The sequence below is a fragment of the Sus scrofa genome, chromosome 5, assembly GCF_000003025.6.
Source record: "Sus scrofa isolate TJ Tabasco breed Duroc chromosome 5, Sscrofa11.1, whole genome shotgun sequence".
NCBI classification, from domain to species: Eukaryota; Metazoa; Chordata; class Mammalia; order Artiodactyla; family Suidae; genus Sus; species Sus scrofa.
This window is the reverse complement of record NC_010447.5, coordinates 82,731,950-82,746,531: the sequence shown is the minus strand read 5'-3', so window position 1 is coordinate 82,746,531 and position 14,582 is coordinate 82,731,950. Positions and strand designations below refer to the sequence as shown.

Genomic DNA, 14,582 nt, shown 5'->3' with positions numbered 1-14,582 from the left:
CTGCTTTTCTTTTGCTCACACTTTCTTATCCTTGGATTTCAGCTCACACATATTCCCTTAGAAATTTTGCGACTATTCATTACGACCATATATACTCACCATCACTTTTCTCTTATTGTTTTCTCTGTACTTATTGTTATTTAACACTTCTCTAATTTGCTTTTTTTTTAAATTTTAATTGAATTTTTTTTAGGGCCGCGCCAGCGGCATATGGAGATTCCCAAGCTAGGGGTCTAATCGGAGCTGTGCCTGCCTACACCACAGCCACAGCAATGCCAAATCTGAGCTGCGTCTGTGACCTACACCACAGCTCAGGACAACGCTGGATCCTTAACCCGCTGAGCAAGGCCAGGGATTGAATTTGCGTCCTCATGGATGCTATGCAGGTTCATTAACCACCGAGCCACGACGGGAACTCCAGTTTGCTTTTCTTTAAAAAAATCATTTTTACTCACCCAAACTTGTCCAGGGCTGTGGTCCCTGGTCTCAGGATAGTGTCTAGCACAGGAAAGAGCTCAGTAATACATATTTGTTTAATAAGTATAGCAACCGAAATAAAGGGATGGGAAAAGGGCGTAGTCTTGGCCGGATTAAAACTCATCAACATCTGCGATTCGATTTTATACACTTGTTACTTATAACATCTGCATTTCAGAAGAGGGGATGTGTGTTTACATTTGCATAACAAACTGGGTCAAATAAGTAATTGGTCCAAAACAATAGTCCCATATCAAGGTGAGCTGAGATTCCAACCATGCAAAACACAAAGTCTCTCTCCCCACCCACCAGGTTTACAAAAAATTCTTAGGTGGTTTTCCCCCTGGCTAAATGTGACATCTATTAAAATAACAGAGGTTACAGTTACTTAAGGGTATTGCAGACCCGTGCGTTAGAGGGGAAAGTTATTTCTACCTGGAGTACGTGTAGATGTTAGACTGGCCTCCAATGGAAAGGTAAGAGAAAAGGGGTAAATGAGCTGATGGATGGACTGGGAAGGAAGCCTGATAGGTGAAGGAAGGACCCCATAATTTCCATCTGAGCCTCCAAAAACCATTCCAAATAAAGCTTCGGGCTAAATAAGAGAACTGGACCCGCTCTGCCAATGCAACCGCTTTAAGCAGGTCCACAGGCTTCTCTGTTTTGGAGCTGTTACTGGATCCAGGTGTGGAGGGAAGCCCATAGCGTGGATTCCCTTTCCTCCTCTTAAAGGGATGGTGGTAACTAGAATTAAGGCTGGAATGAGGAGCCTCGAATGCCAGGGCTAGGGCCTGTGCCTTTAAGATCTCTAAGTAGGGCAATCAGTGAATGACATTATGAGTAAAGTGGTTTGAGAGGAAAGAGACAAGAGTGAAGGCTGTTAATAGTCCAGGCAAGAAAACGACCCAGGTTCCAAAATCAGGGGTGAAATAATAGGAGTGAGTTTTTAAAAAGAAGGATGAACAAGGGTTGTACAGGTCAGAAGTGTCCCCCAGGGTTGCTGGGGGCAGAAAAGCTGCAGATCATGCAGGGCTGGGGGTTTCATGGCATTTGTTCTAAGGCTTTTGGCCCATAGGATACAAATATTCTATGCCTCTTCAAAATACTAGCCCCTGGTGTCTAATGGCCGTATCATGAAATAGAAATCATGAAGGCACTGTATCTTTTAAAAAAAATCCCCTTTTGTAGCACTTCCTTAAAAACAGCTACTTAATGCAACTCTGCCAGTGAGCTCTTGACAGTTCTGTCTTTTCATTAATACCCATTCTGGTATTAATGAAACAGCTTGGTGAAGAGTTGAAGTATCTTCCTGGTAAGTGTTTAGTGTATGTTTTTCAAAATTATTTGTATTTACAGTTAATTTTCTTCTTTGGCCTAATGAGTGGTTCTCATTGCCTGTTCTGATATTAGAAATATTAAGCAACTGAAGTGATCAATAATGTTTTCCAGCTTTTTTCTCTTTGGACTTGCTACTTTTAATTGTCGTAACGATGCGGGAGTTCCCATCGTGGCTCAGTGGAAACGAATCTGACTAGTATCCGTGAGGATGCAGGTTCGATCCCTGGCCTCGCTCAGTGGGTTAAGGATCCAGCATCGCTGTGAGCTGTGGTGTAGGCTGGCAGGTTCACCTCCAGTTCGACCCCTAGCCTGGAACCTCCATATGACAAGAGTGTGGCCCTAAAAAGACAAAATAATAATAATAATAATAATAATAATAATTTGTGGGCAGTGATTAGTCAAAGAGAGTAATTTCATGTAAGTATTTAATTCAAAAGTACAACATTCAGGTTATGTATTTGCTCCAGTGCTTATGAGTCGAGGTATAATTAATTGAAAGTCATTGATAGGGCCTTTTAAAAATACATACACTGGTAATATTCTTTAGGGACCATAGCCCAAACTCTAATTTATGGATTTTTTTTTAAGTTTTTGCTAAATTCTTCAACATCCCCCACATTGGGAAGCTGTGTCTTTTCCCCCCTAGCTTTACTGAGATATAATTGACATTGTGTAAGTTTTAAGGAATAAAGATGATGATTTGACATATTGGGAAACGATTACCATTGTAAGACGAGTTAACATATCCACCACCTCATATTGTTAGCATGTTTATAATTTTTCTTCTCATATTATCTTTTAAATGACAGTGATTTCCAAGAGCAGAATAGAATTTCGATGTTTGATATATGATATTAATATGGATATGTATAATAAGAACATTAGATTATATCATCTTTTTGTATTATGTAGTGTTAAATATTAAAGAGTAAGTTCATTGTGTGTTCAGAATAAGCTCTGAAAACAGAGTTGCTGTGTGTGCGGAAAGAAATGATAAGCTCTGCTGGACCCACCACGCACTCTTTCTTGTTATGTGGATTTGTTTTCTTTGTGTAGTTCTATAGAACACAAAGTTAAAAATCATTTATTGTGGGTTAGTATCATAATTGTTTATTTAAAACAAAATCTAAATTACTTCAGAGATAAGAAAGTAGATAACGTGAAATTATAGACCAGGGTTCTTAACCTAGGATTTTAGAAAAGTCCGCAGATGGGTTTCACAGAGTGCATTTTATTTGTAAATTCACATTTCATGAGAGAAAAAAAATCTTTCACCAGATTGTCAGAAGTCTCTATGACACCAGAAATATTAAAATAAAAAATTACTGTTCTAAATGGAGCATTATGCTAAGGTAAAAAAGATTTTGATTTCTAGAATTTTTAAATAATACTTAAAGGAATTTTGAAAGGCTTGAAATACTTAAACATACTCAAATTATTTCTATATTTTCATATAAGTAATTTATGTAATTAACTAGCTTTTTCATTTATTTCTTAATCTTTAAAATTTAAGCATAGTTAATTATAATGTTGTGTTACTTTCAAGTATACGGCAAAGTGATTCAGTTACACATATTTAGCTACTTTAACCTTTAGGAAATTTTGTAATCATAGAAAAGCAAAAATAAATCTTTGTAGGAAATTTCTGTAGAAAGGAAATTTGTACTCATCAAAGAGAATTCAGGAAGTACTTTTGGTTTATATAAGATATATTTAGAGAATATTTTGAATAAGTTCTTTTAATTCAGAGGCAAATTAAATAGAAAACTAATTTCTTTTTTTGTTATTTTCTTTCTTTCTTTTTTTTTTTTTTTTTTCTTTTTGTCTATGGTGTGCAGTGGCTTGATGTCAGATTTCAGTTGCCAGACCAGCAGGCTGTAGCTGAGAAAAGCACCAAATCCTAACCACTAGACCACCAGGGAACTCCTTAATTTTGTTTTTTACTTATTAGTCTTTTTTCAGAATTGTCAGTTTATGAATGAAGCATGGTAAGTTGGCATTTTAAAATCTTCTATACTCTTTCTCCACTTTGAAAATAAAATATGTGAATTAGATTAATGAGGGTGTGAGACGGTTCGTAAGATGTTTTGTAAAACAGTTCAATTTTAGGTCTTGGAGACACGTTTTTGAAATTAAGAGGATTCGTTTCATTTATTTTTATTTTTATTTTTTTGTCTTTTTTGCCATTTCTAGGGCCGCTCCCATGGCATATGGAGGTTCCCAGGCTAAGGGTCCTAATTGGAGCTGTAGCCACTGGCCTAGGCCAGAGCCACAGCAACACAGGATCCGAGCCATGTCTTTGACCTACACCACAGCTCATGGCAACGCCAGATCCTTAACCCACTGAGCAAGGCCAGGGATCAAACCCGCAACCTCATGGTTCCTAGTCGGATTTGTTAACCACTGAGCCACGATGGGAACTCCAGATTCTGTTTAACCTTGATCCCTTTTTCCAGATCGGTCTCCTCCTATATAACTTCTTGCTAAAAATTTATCAAATGTTAAATACTGTACTATGTAATGACTGTTATTCTCTAAATACCATATTGTAGAGCAGGGGATCGCAACCAGGGTTGATGTTGTTCCCCAGGGTTTATTTGGTATGTCTGAGACATTTTTGTTTGTCACAACTGTGGGGGTACTACTAGCATCCAGTGGGTAGAAGCCAGAGGTGCTATAAAGCACACAATAACCATGCACAGGACAGTCCCCCACAACAGCCTAATTTAGTCACATAAAATGTCAATGGTGCTGTGCTTGAGAATTCCTTCTTCATATAAAATTAAGTTCAGTTGGAAATTTCCATAACTCCAGAGTTCTTTCCTTATGGTGCAGTGGGTTCAGGCTCTGGTGTCACTGCAGGGGCTCGGGTTCCTGCTGTGGTGAGGGTTTGATCCCTGGCCTGGGATCTTCCACACGCTGCAGATATGGCCAAAACAAGCAAACAAATAAACACAAACAAAAACAAAAAAACCAGAGTTCTGCTGTTGTTCTCACAGGCTTGTGTTGAACAAGACAAGCTGGGTCAAGCATTTGAAGATGCTTTCGAAGTACTGAGGCAGCATTCAACAGGAGATCTTCAGTACTCCTCAGGTAAAGACGTCAGGCTGCTTCTGTCTGCCGGTACATCAAATGGCTTGTTGCTCACACACGTACACATGTGAAAATCATGACCAGCATAGAGAAAGACCCATTTTTACCCACTGCATCTAGAATTAATTCTAATGATTGCAGAAATCATCCAGGGTTGTCTATCCTAAATAAGTTTTTTGTTGTTGTTGTTGTTTGTTTGTTTTTGCTTTTTAGGGCTGCACGGCGGCATAGGCTAGGGGTCAAACTGGAGCTGCAGCTGCCTGCCACAGCCATAACCACAGCAACTAAATAAAAATTTTTTTAGGTGTAGTATTTTATATTTTACTGATTTTTATTTATTATTAAGGTAAAATTGTTTTATAGTATTGTATTAGCTTCAGGTGTACAGCACAGTATTTTTGCAGATTATACTCCGTTATAAATTATTACACCTAATTCCCTGTGCTATACAATATATTTTGGTGCTTATTAATTTTATACATGGTAGTTTGTATCTGTTAATCCCATACCGCTAATTTGTCCCTCCCTGCTTCCCTCTCTCCTTTGGTAACCACAAGTTTATTTTTTATATTTGAAAGTCTGTTTCTGTTTTGCTTGTATTATTTTTTCTTTTTTTTGTTTTTTTGTTTTGTTTTAATGATCTTTATTTTTTTCCGTTACAGATGGTTTACAGTGTTCTGTCAATTTTCTACTGTACAGCAAGGTGACCCAGTCACACATACACATATACATTCTTTTTTCTCACATTATCATGCTCCATCATAAGTGACTAGATATAGTTCCCAGTGCTATACAGCAGGATCTCATTGCTTATCCATTCCAAAGGCAATAGTTGGCATCTATTAACCCCAAATTCCCAGTCCATCCCACTCCCTTCCCTTCCCCCATGGCAACCACAAGTCTGTTCTCCATGTCCATTATTTTATTTTCTTGGAAAGATTCATTTGTGCCGTATATTAGATTCCAGATATGTGATATCATATGGTATCTTTCTTTCTGACTTACCTCACTTAGTATGAGAGTCTCTAGTTCCATCCATGCTGCTGCAAATAGCATTATTTTGTTCTTTTATATGGCCGAAGGTATTCCATTGTGTATATATACCACACTTGTATTATTTTTTAGATTCCACATGTAAGTGATATCATATAGCACTTATTTTCTCTGACTTGTTTTACTAAGTATAATATTCTCTAGGTAATTCATGTTGCTGCAAATGGAGTATTTGATTCTTTTTTATGTCTGAATAATGTTCCACTATACATATATAATATAGTGCTGATATGAATATTGGGGTGCATGTATCTTTCTTAATTAGAATTTTCATTTTCTTTGGCTATATATCCAAGAATGGAATTGCTGAATCATATGGTAGCATTCTGGCACGGGGACCATAAATGGTTCCATAGTGGCTGTACCAATTTGCATTACCACTAAGCATACAAGGGTTCCATTTTCTCACATCCTCTCTAGCATTTATAGTTTTTAGACTTTTTTCTCCTTTAATTAATTAATTTACTTACTTTGCTTTTTAGGGCCACACCTGCAGCATATGGAAGTCCCCAGGCTCGGGGTCAAAGAGGAGCTACAGCCACTGGCCTACACCACAGCCACAACAATGCGGGATCTGATCCGCGTCTTCAACCTACAGCACAGCTCACAGCAACACTGAACCCTTAACCCACTGAGCAAGGCCAGGGATCAAACCTGTGTCCTCATAAATACTAGTTGGGTTGGTTACCTCTGAGCCAAGACGGGAACTCCCTATTTGTAGACTTTTTGATGATAGGCATTCTGACTGGTGTGAGGTGATAGCTCATTATAATTTTGATTTGCATTTCTCTAATAATTAGTGATGTTGAGCATCTTTTCATGTGTCTATTAGGAATCTGTATGCCTTTGGAGAAATGTCTATTTGGGCCTTTTGTCCATTTTTTTTGTTGGATTGTTTTGATATTTTTTTGATATTGAGTTATATGTGCTATTTATTTTTTACTGTATGTAAATGACTTATTTTTTTAATTACTCAATGAATTTCATTACATTTATAGTTATACAATGACCGTCACAACCTAATTTTATAACATATATATGCTATTTATGTATTTTAGAAATTAACACTTTGGATATCAAGTCATTTGCAAATATTTTCTCCCATTCTGTAGGCTGTCTTTTCGTTTTGTTTATGGTTTCCTTTGTTGCACAAAAGCTTTCAAGTTTAGTTAGGTCCCATTTGTTTATTTTTCTTTTGTTTATTTTGCCTTTGGAGACAGGTCTGCATATATTTTCTATTCCTAAATAATGATGTGAGATCTCAATTCCCAGAACAGGGATTGAACCTGGGCTGCAGCAGTGAAAACACTGAATCCTAACCACTAGACCACCAGGGAACTCTTAGGACATAAAATTTAACTTTTCATGGGGGCTTTTCAATTATTCTAATTTATCTTACAGGCCTTCTACCCATCCACAGGAGTAGTTATTCTACTCAGAAGGTTAATATTTTTATTCTTCCTTATCCATTACCCTTTAGACTTTAAGGTTTTGGGTTTTTTTGTTTGTTTGTTTGTTTTGTTTTTGTCTTTTTAGGGCCGCATCTGCAGCATGTGGAGGTTCCCAGGCTAGGGGATCCATTCGGAGCTGTAGCTGCCAGCCTATGCCACAGCCACAGCAACACCAGATCCGAGCCACGTCTGCAACCTACACCACAGCTCATGGCAACACTGGATCCTTAACCCACTGGGCAAGGCCAGGGATCGAACCCGAAACCTCATGGTTCCTAGTCAGATTCATTTCTGTTGCGCCACGACAGGAACTCCTCCATTACCCTTAGACTTTAGAAAGATAGTCTAGATGAGATGCAGATATTTTGCCTCTTGAGTTTATATAGGGTGTTATGGGCAGTTCCAAGTTAAAAGAACTCATGGGCTCTTCACCTACAAGGAGTTTCTTCTGTAGTAAGAGACATGGGCTATGTAAGATGTATCTGTAATAATAGTGTCACAATAAAAGCAAAGTGGGAACAGAACACATGAAAGAACAATTGCATGTGTAAACATAGAAGCATGCATAAGCACACACAGACATACATAATATAAACTGACTTTCTCAGGTTTTTTTTTTTTTTTCTCTGTTTTTAAATTAGATTACAAAAATTACCTGGCTTTCATCAACCACTGTTCTCATGTCAGAGGAAATTCCAATAGCTATGGTGTGCTGCCCACAGAGGAACCGGTCTATAATTGGAGAACTGTAATAGTGAGTACTTTAAGCAGGAGACCACCATCCCTCAGTAACAGGCAGATTTCCTCTTTGCACCAGCCTTCCCCTTGGTGGATGCCAGCTGAAAGCAGCTTAAAGACAGCACTGACCGAAACTGCTTACTCACAGCCCTCTGTGGCGTGAATTTAGCCGTCCACACGGGGCATCATCAGTGCTGTCAAGAAGGAAACTGCCCCTCGTTATTGTTCTTCATCTGGCGTCAGACGGCTTTAAATGGTTTCTATAAAGAGGAAGTGTTTTTAGGGCTCTCATGTCGATGCTTCTAGGTCCATCTGGAAAACTGTAGGAAAGTTATGGTTCCCCTGAAACATCCCCGGCTCTGGCTTTATTAACTTGTATTAACTTGCTCTGTTTTCCCTTCCAAGCTCAGAGCTAGCTATGCATATGGTGCAAATTCATTTGTTTTAGTAGCCTCCCGCAAACAGAAGTGTCCCCCCCATCTATCACCATCTATCGCTCCCTCCGTGTCTTCTTTTACATTGTTTTCTTGATGTATCCATTTTATCAAGCAGTCTTAATCTAATAAAGGGAATGTAAATAGAAATTTTCTTTCAGTCATTACCTTCAACCATGCTATGTCAAACATCCTTTTTCTGTCCCTGTAAATTGTTCTGTCAAGTCCTCTCCAGCAAGATACTACTTTAAAGAAGGAGTTTTGAAAACAAACAAACAAAAAAGGTGTTCCCATTGTGGCTCAGTGAGTTAAGGACCCTATGTAGTCTCCATAAGGATGCAGATGTGATCCCTGGTCTGGATCAGTAGCTTAAGGATCCGGCATTGCCGCAAACTGTGGCATAGGTTGCAATTGGGGCTCGGATCCGGTGTTGCTGTGGCTGTGGGATAGGCTGGCAGCTGCAGCTCTGTTTTGATGCCCCACCCCCTTGCCTGGGAACTTCCATATGCCATAGGTACATCCGTAAAAAGAAAATAACTAACCAACTCACTAACTAACTAAATAAAATAGAGGCGTTTTGCTTCCTGCTTAACCTCTTTTACCCTCCCCCCTTAGGGTAGCTAGGTAAAATATAGGATGCCCAATATTTTTATTTGCTACAACTGGCAACCCTGCTTCCACTTCTCCTTCCACCCTCAGCATACACTGTATAGCCTCTTATGCCTGGGATTCCTTGCCTCCTGGGCAGCCCTCTGGTATAAGGTGTAGTCAGATGGCTCACACAGTGTCTAGTTAACCCATGGAGGCCCACATCTCCTTGCCATATGTAATGGTAGGGTCTCAGGCTGCTTAATCCTGTCTCCTCTCTTGGCTCTGCCCTCCCTTGGCTGCCATATTTCTCTTCTCTTTTCCTCTTGCCCAGATGGGCATCTAGTTCAGCAATGGAAATCCATCTTCCCTTTTTACTGGCACCTTAATTTCTACTAATAATTCTTTTGGTTCTTTCTCACTTGCTTTTTTTCTTTTTTCTTTTTAGAGCTGCACCTGGGGGCATACGAAAGTTCCCAGGCTAGGGGTCCCATCAGAGCTACAGGCATTGGCCTACGCCACAGCCACAACAATGCTGGATCCTAGCCAAGTCTGCAACCTACACCACAGCTCATGGCAACGCTGGATCCATAACCCACGGAGCAAGGCCAGGCATCCAACCCGCATCCTCATGGATACTAGTTGGATTTGTTTCCACTATGCCACAGTGGGAACTCCCCCGAACACTCTTTTTACCCTCAGCTTTTGACTTTAGCCACCAGCTGGGGGCCACATGGAAAATCCCACTTAACATCCTGCTGCATTATTTATGTAGAACGGTGCTGCGGACCTCTATTTTGAAGGAAATATTCATCAGTCTCTGCAGAACATCCCTGAAAACCAGCTGGTACAACCTGCTGTTCTTCAGCAAAAGGGAGGAAAAGGTATGTGGCTCCATCACTCTTTGTATAGGTAAAAGAACCAAATCTTCCTCAAAGTAGCTTTATTTTATTTACCTTTTTTTTTTTGGTCTTTTTAAGGCTGCACCCTTGGCATAAGGAGGCTCCCAGGCTAGGGGTCGAATCGCAGCTGTACCTGCTGGCCTATGCTTCAGTCATAGCAGCATCAGATCCAAGCCACATCTGCAAGCTACACCACAGCTCACGGCAACACTGGATCCTTAACCCACTGAATGAAGCCAGGGACCGAATCTGCGTCCTCATGTATGCTAGTCAGATTCATTTCTACTGAGCCATGATGGGAACTCCTATTTTGTATTTTACTTACTCTTTTGGCCATATGTGTGTCACATGGAAACTCCTGGGCCAGGGGTTAAACCCATGCCACAGCAGTGGCCCAGCTATTGCAATGACAATGCTGAATCCTTAACCCACTGTACACAAGGGAATTCCCAAAGCAGCTTTAATATCTGAGTTTGGAATTGTATTTACAAAATATTTTCTTATCACAATTGAGAATATTTAACTCTAACAGAGAAACCACTCCAAGCTATTCATCTTGGATGAGTTTTCCAATTGTTTCATAGACGTCTGGTGAAGGTACAGGGTGTTACTTAACTCAGATAAATCCGTATTCAGATTTATTGAGAACAAACTAGTGGTTACTAGTGGGGAGAGGGAAGCAGGGAGAGGTAATATAAGAGTAGGAGATTAAGGAGTTCCTGTTATAGCTCAACAGTGAAGAACCCATCTAGTATCCATGAGGATATGGGTTCGATCCTTGGCCTTGCTCAGTGTGTTAAGGATCTGGCATTACCATGAGCTGTGGTGTAGGTCACAGGTACAGCTTGGATCCTGAGTGCTATAGGGTATAGCACTGTGGTATAGGCTGGCGGCTACAGCTCTGATTCAACCCCTAGCCTGGGAACTTCCATATGCTGAGGTACAGCCCTAAAAAGACAAAAAAAAAAAAAAAAAAAAAAAAAAAAGTAGGCGATTAAGAGGTATTATGTATAAAATAAGCTACAAGGATATAGTCTATAACATAGGGAATATAGCCCATATTTTATAATAGCTTTAAATAGAGTATGACTTTTAAAAGCTGTGAGTCATTATACTGTACACCTATAGCAGATGCAGATCAGATCTGGCCTTGCTGTGGCTGTGGTGTAGGCCGGCAGCTGTAGCTCTGAGTTGACCCCTAGCCTGGGAACCTCCATATGCTGTGGGTGCAGCCCGAAAAAGACAAAAGACAAAAACAAAAAAAAAACCCCACAAAAAGGTAGGGATAAGCATTAAAGCAAGAGTTCCCTGGTGGCCTAGTGGCTAAGGATCTGGTGTTGTCACATCTGTGGCTCTGGTCATTGCTGTGGTGCAAGTTCGATACCTGGCCTGGGAATTTCCACATGCTGTAGGAATGGCCAAAAAGAGAAAAAAGTATTAATAAAGCAGGATAGTAGCCTCTGTTGGCTAAAATGTAGGCCACACATATTCATGTGCGCTATTAAAGGGAGTATAAATTGGTATAAAGTTTTGTAAGGTAGTTCAGTGATTCCTACCAAAATTTTGAGTGCTCATATCTTCTGACTCTTTGTGACTGTATAACTCAGTGGTTGAGTGTGAACACTGGGTTAATTATGTGAGCCCAGCCAAATCACTTAACCTTCTATACCACAGTTGCCTTATTCAAAAAAGCGAATCACAGTAATTGTACAGACATTGTAAGGTTGCTATATAAATTAAGTGAGAAAATCTACATACAGCATTATGCCTATGGTCTGGTACTATAGATATTTCCCCAAATATCTTAGGTGCATGTGTATACATATATATGTATTAGGATGTTCCTTGCAATGTTTATGATAGTAAAAAATAGGAACTGACCTACTATATAGTCAGACTATAAGATACATTCCAATTTCAGGGGGCAATTTTATTTTATTTTATTTTTTGTATTTTTAGGGCCGCACCTGGGGCATATGGAGGTTCCCAGGCTAGGGGTCAAATCAGAGCTGCAGCCTCTGGCCTACACCACAGTCACAGCAACACCAGGTCCAGGTCATTTCTGTGACCTACACCACAGCTCACGGAAACAATGGATCCTTAACCCACTGAGCAAGACCAGGGATCAAACCTGTGTCCTGTGAGCTGTGGATCCTCAACACCGGATCCTTAACTCACTGAGGGGCCAGGGATTGAACCCGGGTCCTCATGGATACTAGTTGGTTTCATTACTGCTGAGCCACGATGGGAACTCTGCAATTTTTTTTTTTTTTCTGAAAAATAGAAAGGAAAATTACTTATTTATTTTTAGTCCAATCATTTATCATTTTATGAGTGTTACAATTTAGTTTTATTTTACGTGCAATTTTTTTGATTTTGTTTTTTTTGTCTTTTTAAAGAGCTGCACCTGTGACATATAGAGGTTCCCAGGCTAGAGGTCCAATCAGAGCTGTAGCTGCGGCCTTCACCATAGCCACAGCAATGCCAGATCTGAGCAGAATCTAAGACCTACACCACAGCTCATGGCAACATCCGATCCTCAATCCATTGAGTAAGGCCAGGGATCGAAACTGCGTCCTAATGGATCTAGTCAGATTCATTTCGACTGAGCCACAATGGGAACGCCTCTGCAGTTCTTAAAATGCTACTTTATCATAGCTATTTGAAATTATTTTGCTTTTTGTGTTTCCATTGTGGCTCAGCAGTAAGGAATCCAACTATTATCCATGAGGATGCTGGTTTGATCCCTGGCTTTGCTCAGTGGGTTAAGGATCTGGTGTTGCTGCAAGGTGTGGCATAGGTTGCAGACGCAGCTCAGATCTGGTGTTGCTGTGGCTGTGGCATAGGCCGGCAGCTGTAGCTCTGATTTGAAACCTAGCTTGGGAAACTCCATATGCTGCAGGTGAGGCCCTAAAAAAAAAAAAAAAATTTTTGCTTTAAAAAATTTTATTGCAGTAGTTGATTACAATAGTTTGATAATTGATTTAAATTAGTTTGAGGTTTACAATGTGTGATTGAATTTTTATAGGTTATACTCCCTTTAAAGTTACTATAAAATATTGGCTACATTTTCTGTGTTGCGTGATATACCCATGCAGCCTTTTTTTTTTCTTTTTGGCTGTGCCCATGGCATACAAAAGTTCCTGGGCCAGGGATCAAATCTGAGCCTCAGCAGTGACAATGCTGGATCCTTAACCTGCCGAGCCACCTGAGAACTCCTCACTGTGATTTGCATTTGATTTGCATTTCTCTGATAACTAGTAATATTGAGCCTAAAAAGTTTTGCATGTGTCTGTTAGCCATCTGTATGTCTTTGGAAAAATATCTACAGCTCTTCTGCCCATTTTTTAATTGTGCTGTTTGTTTTTTTGACATTGAGTTGTATGAGTTATTTGTCTATTTTTTATATTAACTATTTGTTGGTCATATCATTTACAAATATTTGCTCCCAGTCAGTAGGTTGTCTTTTTATTTTGTCAGTCGTTTCCTTTGCTGCCCAACAGTTTTTAAATTTAAGTAGGTCCCATTTGTTTATTTTTGTTTTTGTTTCCTTTGCCTTAGGAAACAGATTTTTTTTAAAAAATTGCTACAGGAGTTCCTATTGTGGCTCAGCAGTAACGAATCTGACTAGTATCCATGAGGATGCAGGTTTGATCCCTGGCCTCGCTCAGTGGGTTAAGGATTCGGTGTTGCATCGAGCTGTGGTGTAGGTCACAGACATGGCTCAGATCTGGCGTGGCTGTAGCTGTGGCTTAGGCCAGCAGCTGTAGCTCCCTTTCAACCCTAGCCTGGGAACTTGCATATGTCTCTGGTGTGGTCCTAAAAAAAAAAAACAAACAAACTTTTTTTCTACAATTTATGTCAAAGAGTGTTCTGCCTGTGCTTTTCTTCTAAGAGTTTTATGGTTTCTGGTTTTGTTTTTTGTTTTTTTTTTTGTCTTTTTGTCGTTGTTGTTGCTATTTCTTGGGCCGCTCCCGCGGCATATGGAGGTTCCCAGGCTAGGGTCGAATCGGAGCTGTAGCCACTGGCCTACGCCAGAGGCACAGCAACGCAGGATCCGAGCCGCGTCTGCAACCTACACCACAGCTCACGGCAACGCCGGATCGTTACCCCACTGAGCAAGGGCAGGGACCGAACCCGCAACCTCATGGTTCCTAGTCGGATTCGTTAACCACTGCGCCACGACGGGAACTCCTGGTTTCTGGTTTTATATTTAGGTCTTCAGTCCATTTTGAATTTATTTTTGTAAATGATGTAAGAAAATGTTCTGATTTCATTCTTTTACATATAGCTATCCATACTTAAAATTAATTTTAAGTGAACATATATATATATATATTTTTATTTTTTTGCTTTTTCTAGGGCTCTACCCATGGCATATGGAGGTTCCCAGGCTAGGGGTCCAATCAGAGCTGTAGTCGCTGGCCTACACCACAGCCACAGCAACTTGGGATCCAAGCCATGTCTGCAACCTACACCACAGCTCACGGCAACGCCAGATCCTTAAC

General features: G+C 40.0%; 1 protein-coding gene across 6 annotated transcripts in view; it reads left to right on the top strand.

The window, feature by feature from the left end:
- SPIC (Spi-C transcription factor) overlaps positions 1-14,582 on the top strand; it is a 69,206-nt gene that overhangs the window by 46,996 nt on the left and 7,628 nt on the right. The window contains exons 1-7 of one of the 6 annotated variants that reach the window (XR_002344203.1): positions 1,666-1,789; positions 3,654-3,803; positions 4,815-4,908; positions 5,122-5,212; positions 7,363-7,403; positions 8,054-8,166; positions 9,948-10,056. Coding sequence is in view for 4 of the 6 variants with exons in the window: in XM_021092694.1 (XP_020948353.1) it covers positions 3,801-3,803; positions 4,815-4,908; positions 8,054-8,166; positions 9,948-10,056 (319 nt within the window). In the remaining 2 variants the exon portion in view is untranslated. Of the gene's footprint in view, positions 1-1,323; positions 1,790-2,417; positions 2,488-3,653; positions 3,804-4,814; positions 4,909-5,121; positions 5,213-7,362; positions 7,404-8,053; positions 8,167-9,947; positions 10,057-14,582 lie in introns of those variants that run through there. The other 5 variants (XR_002344202.1, XM_021092693.1, XM_021092696.1 and 2 more) reach the window with 5 other exon arrangements.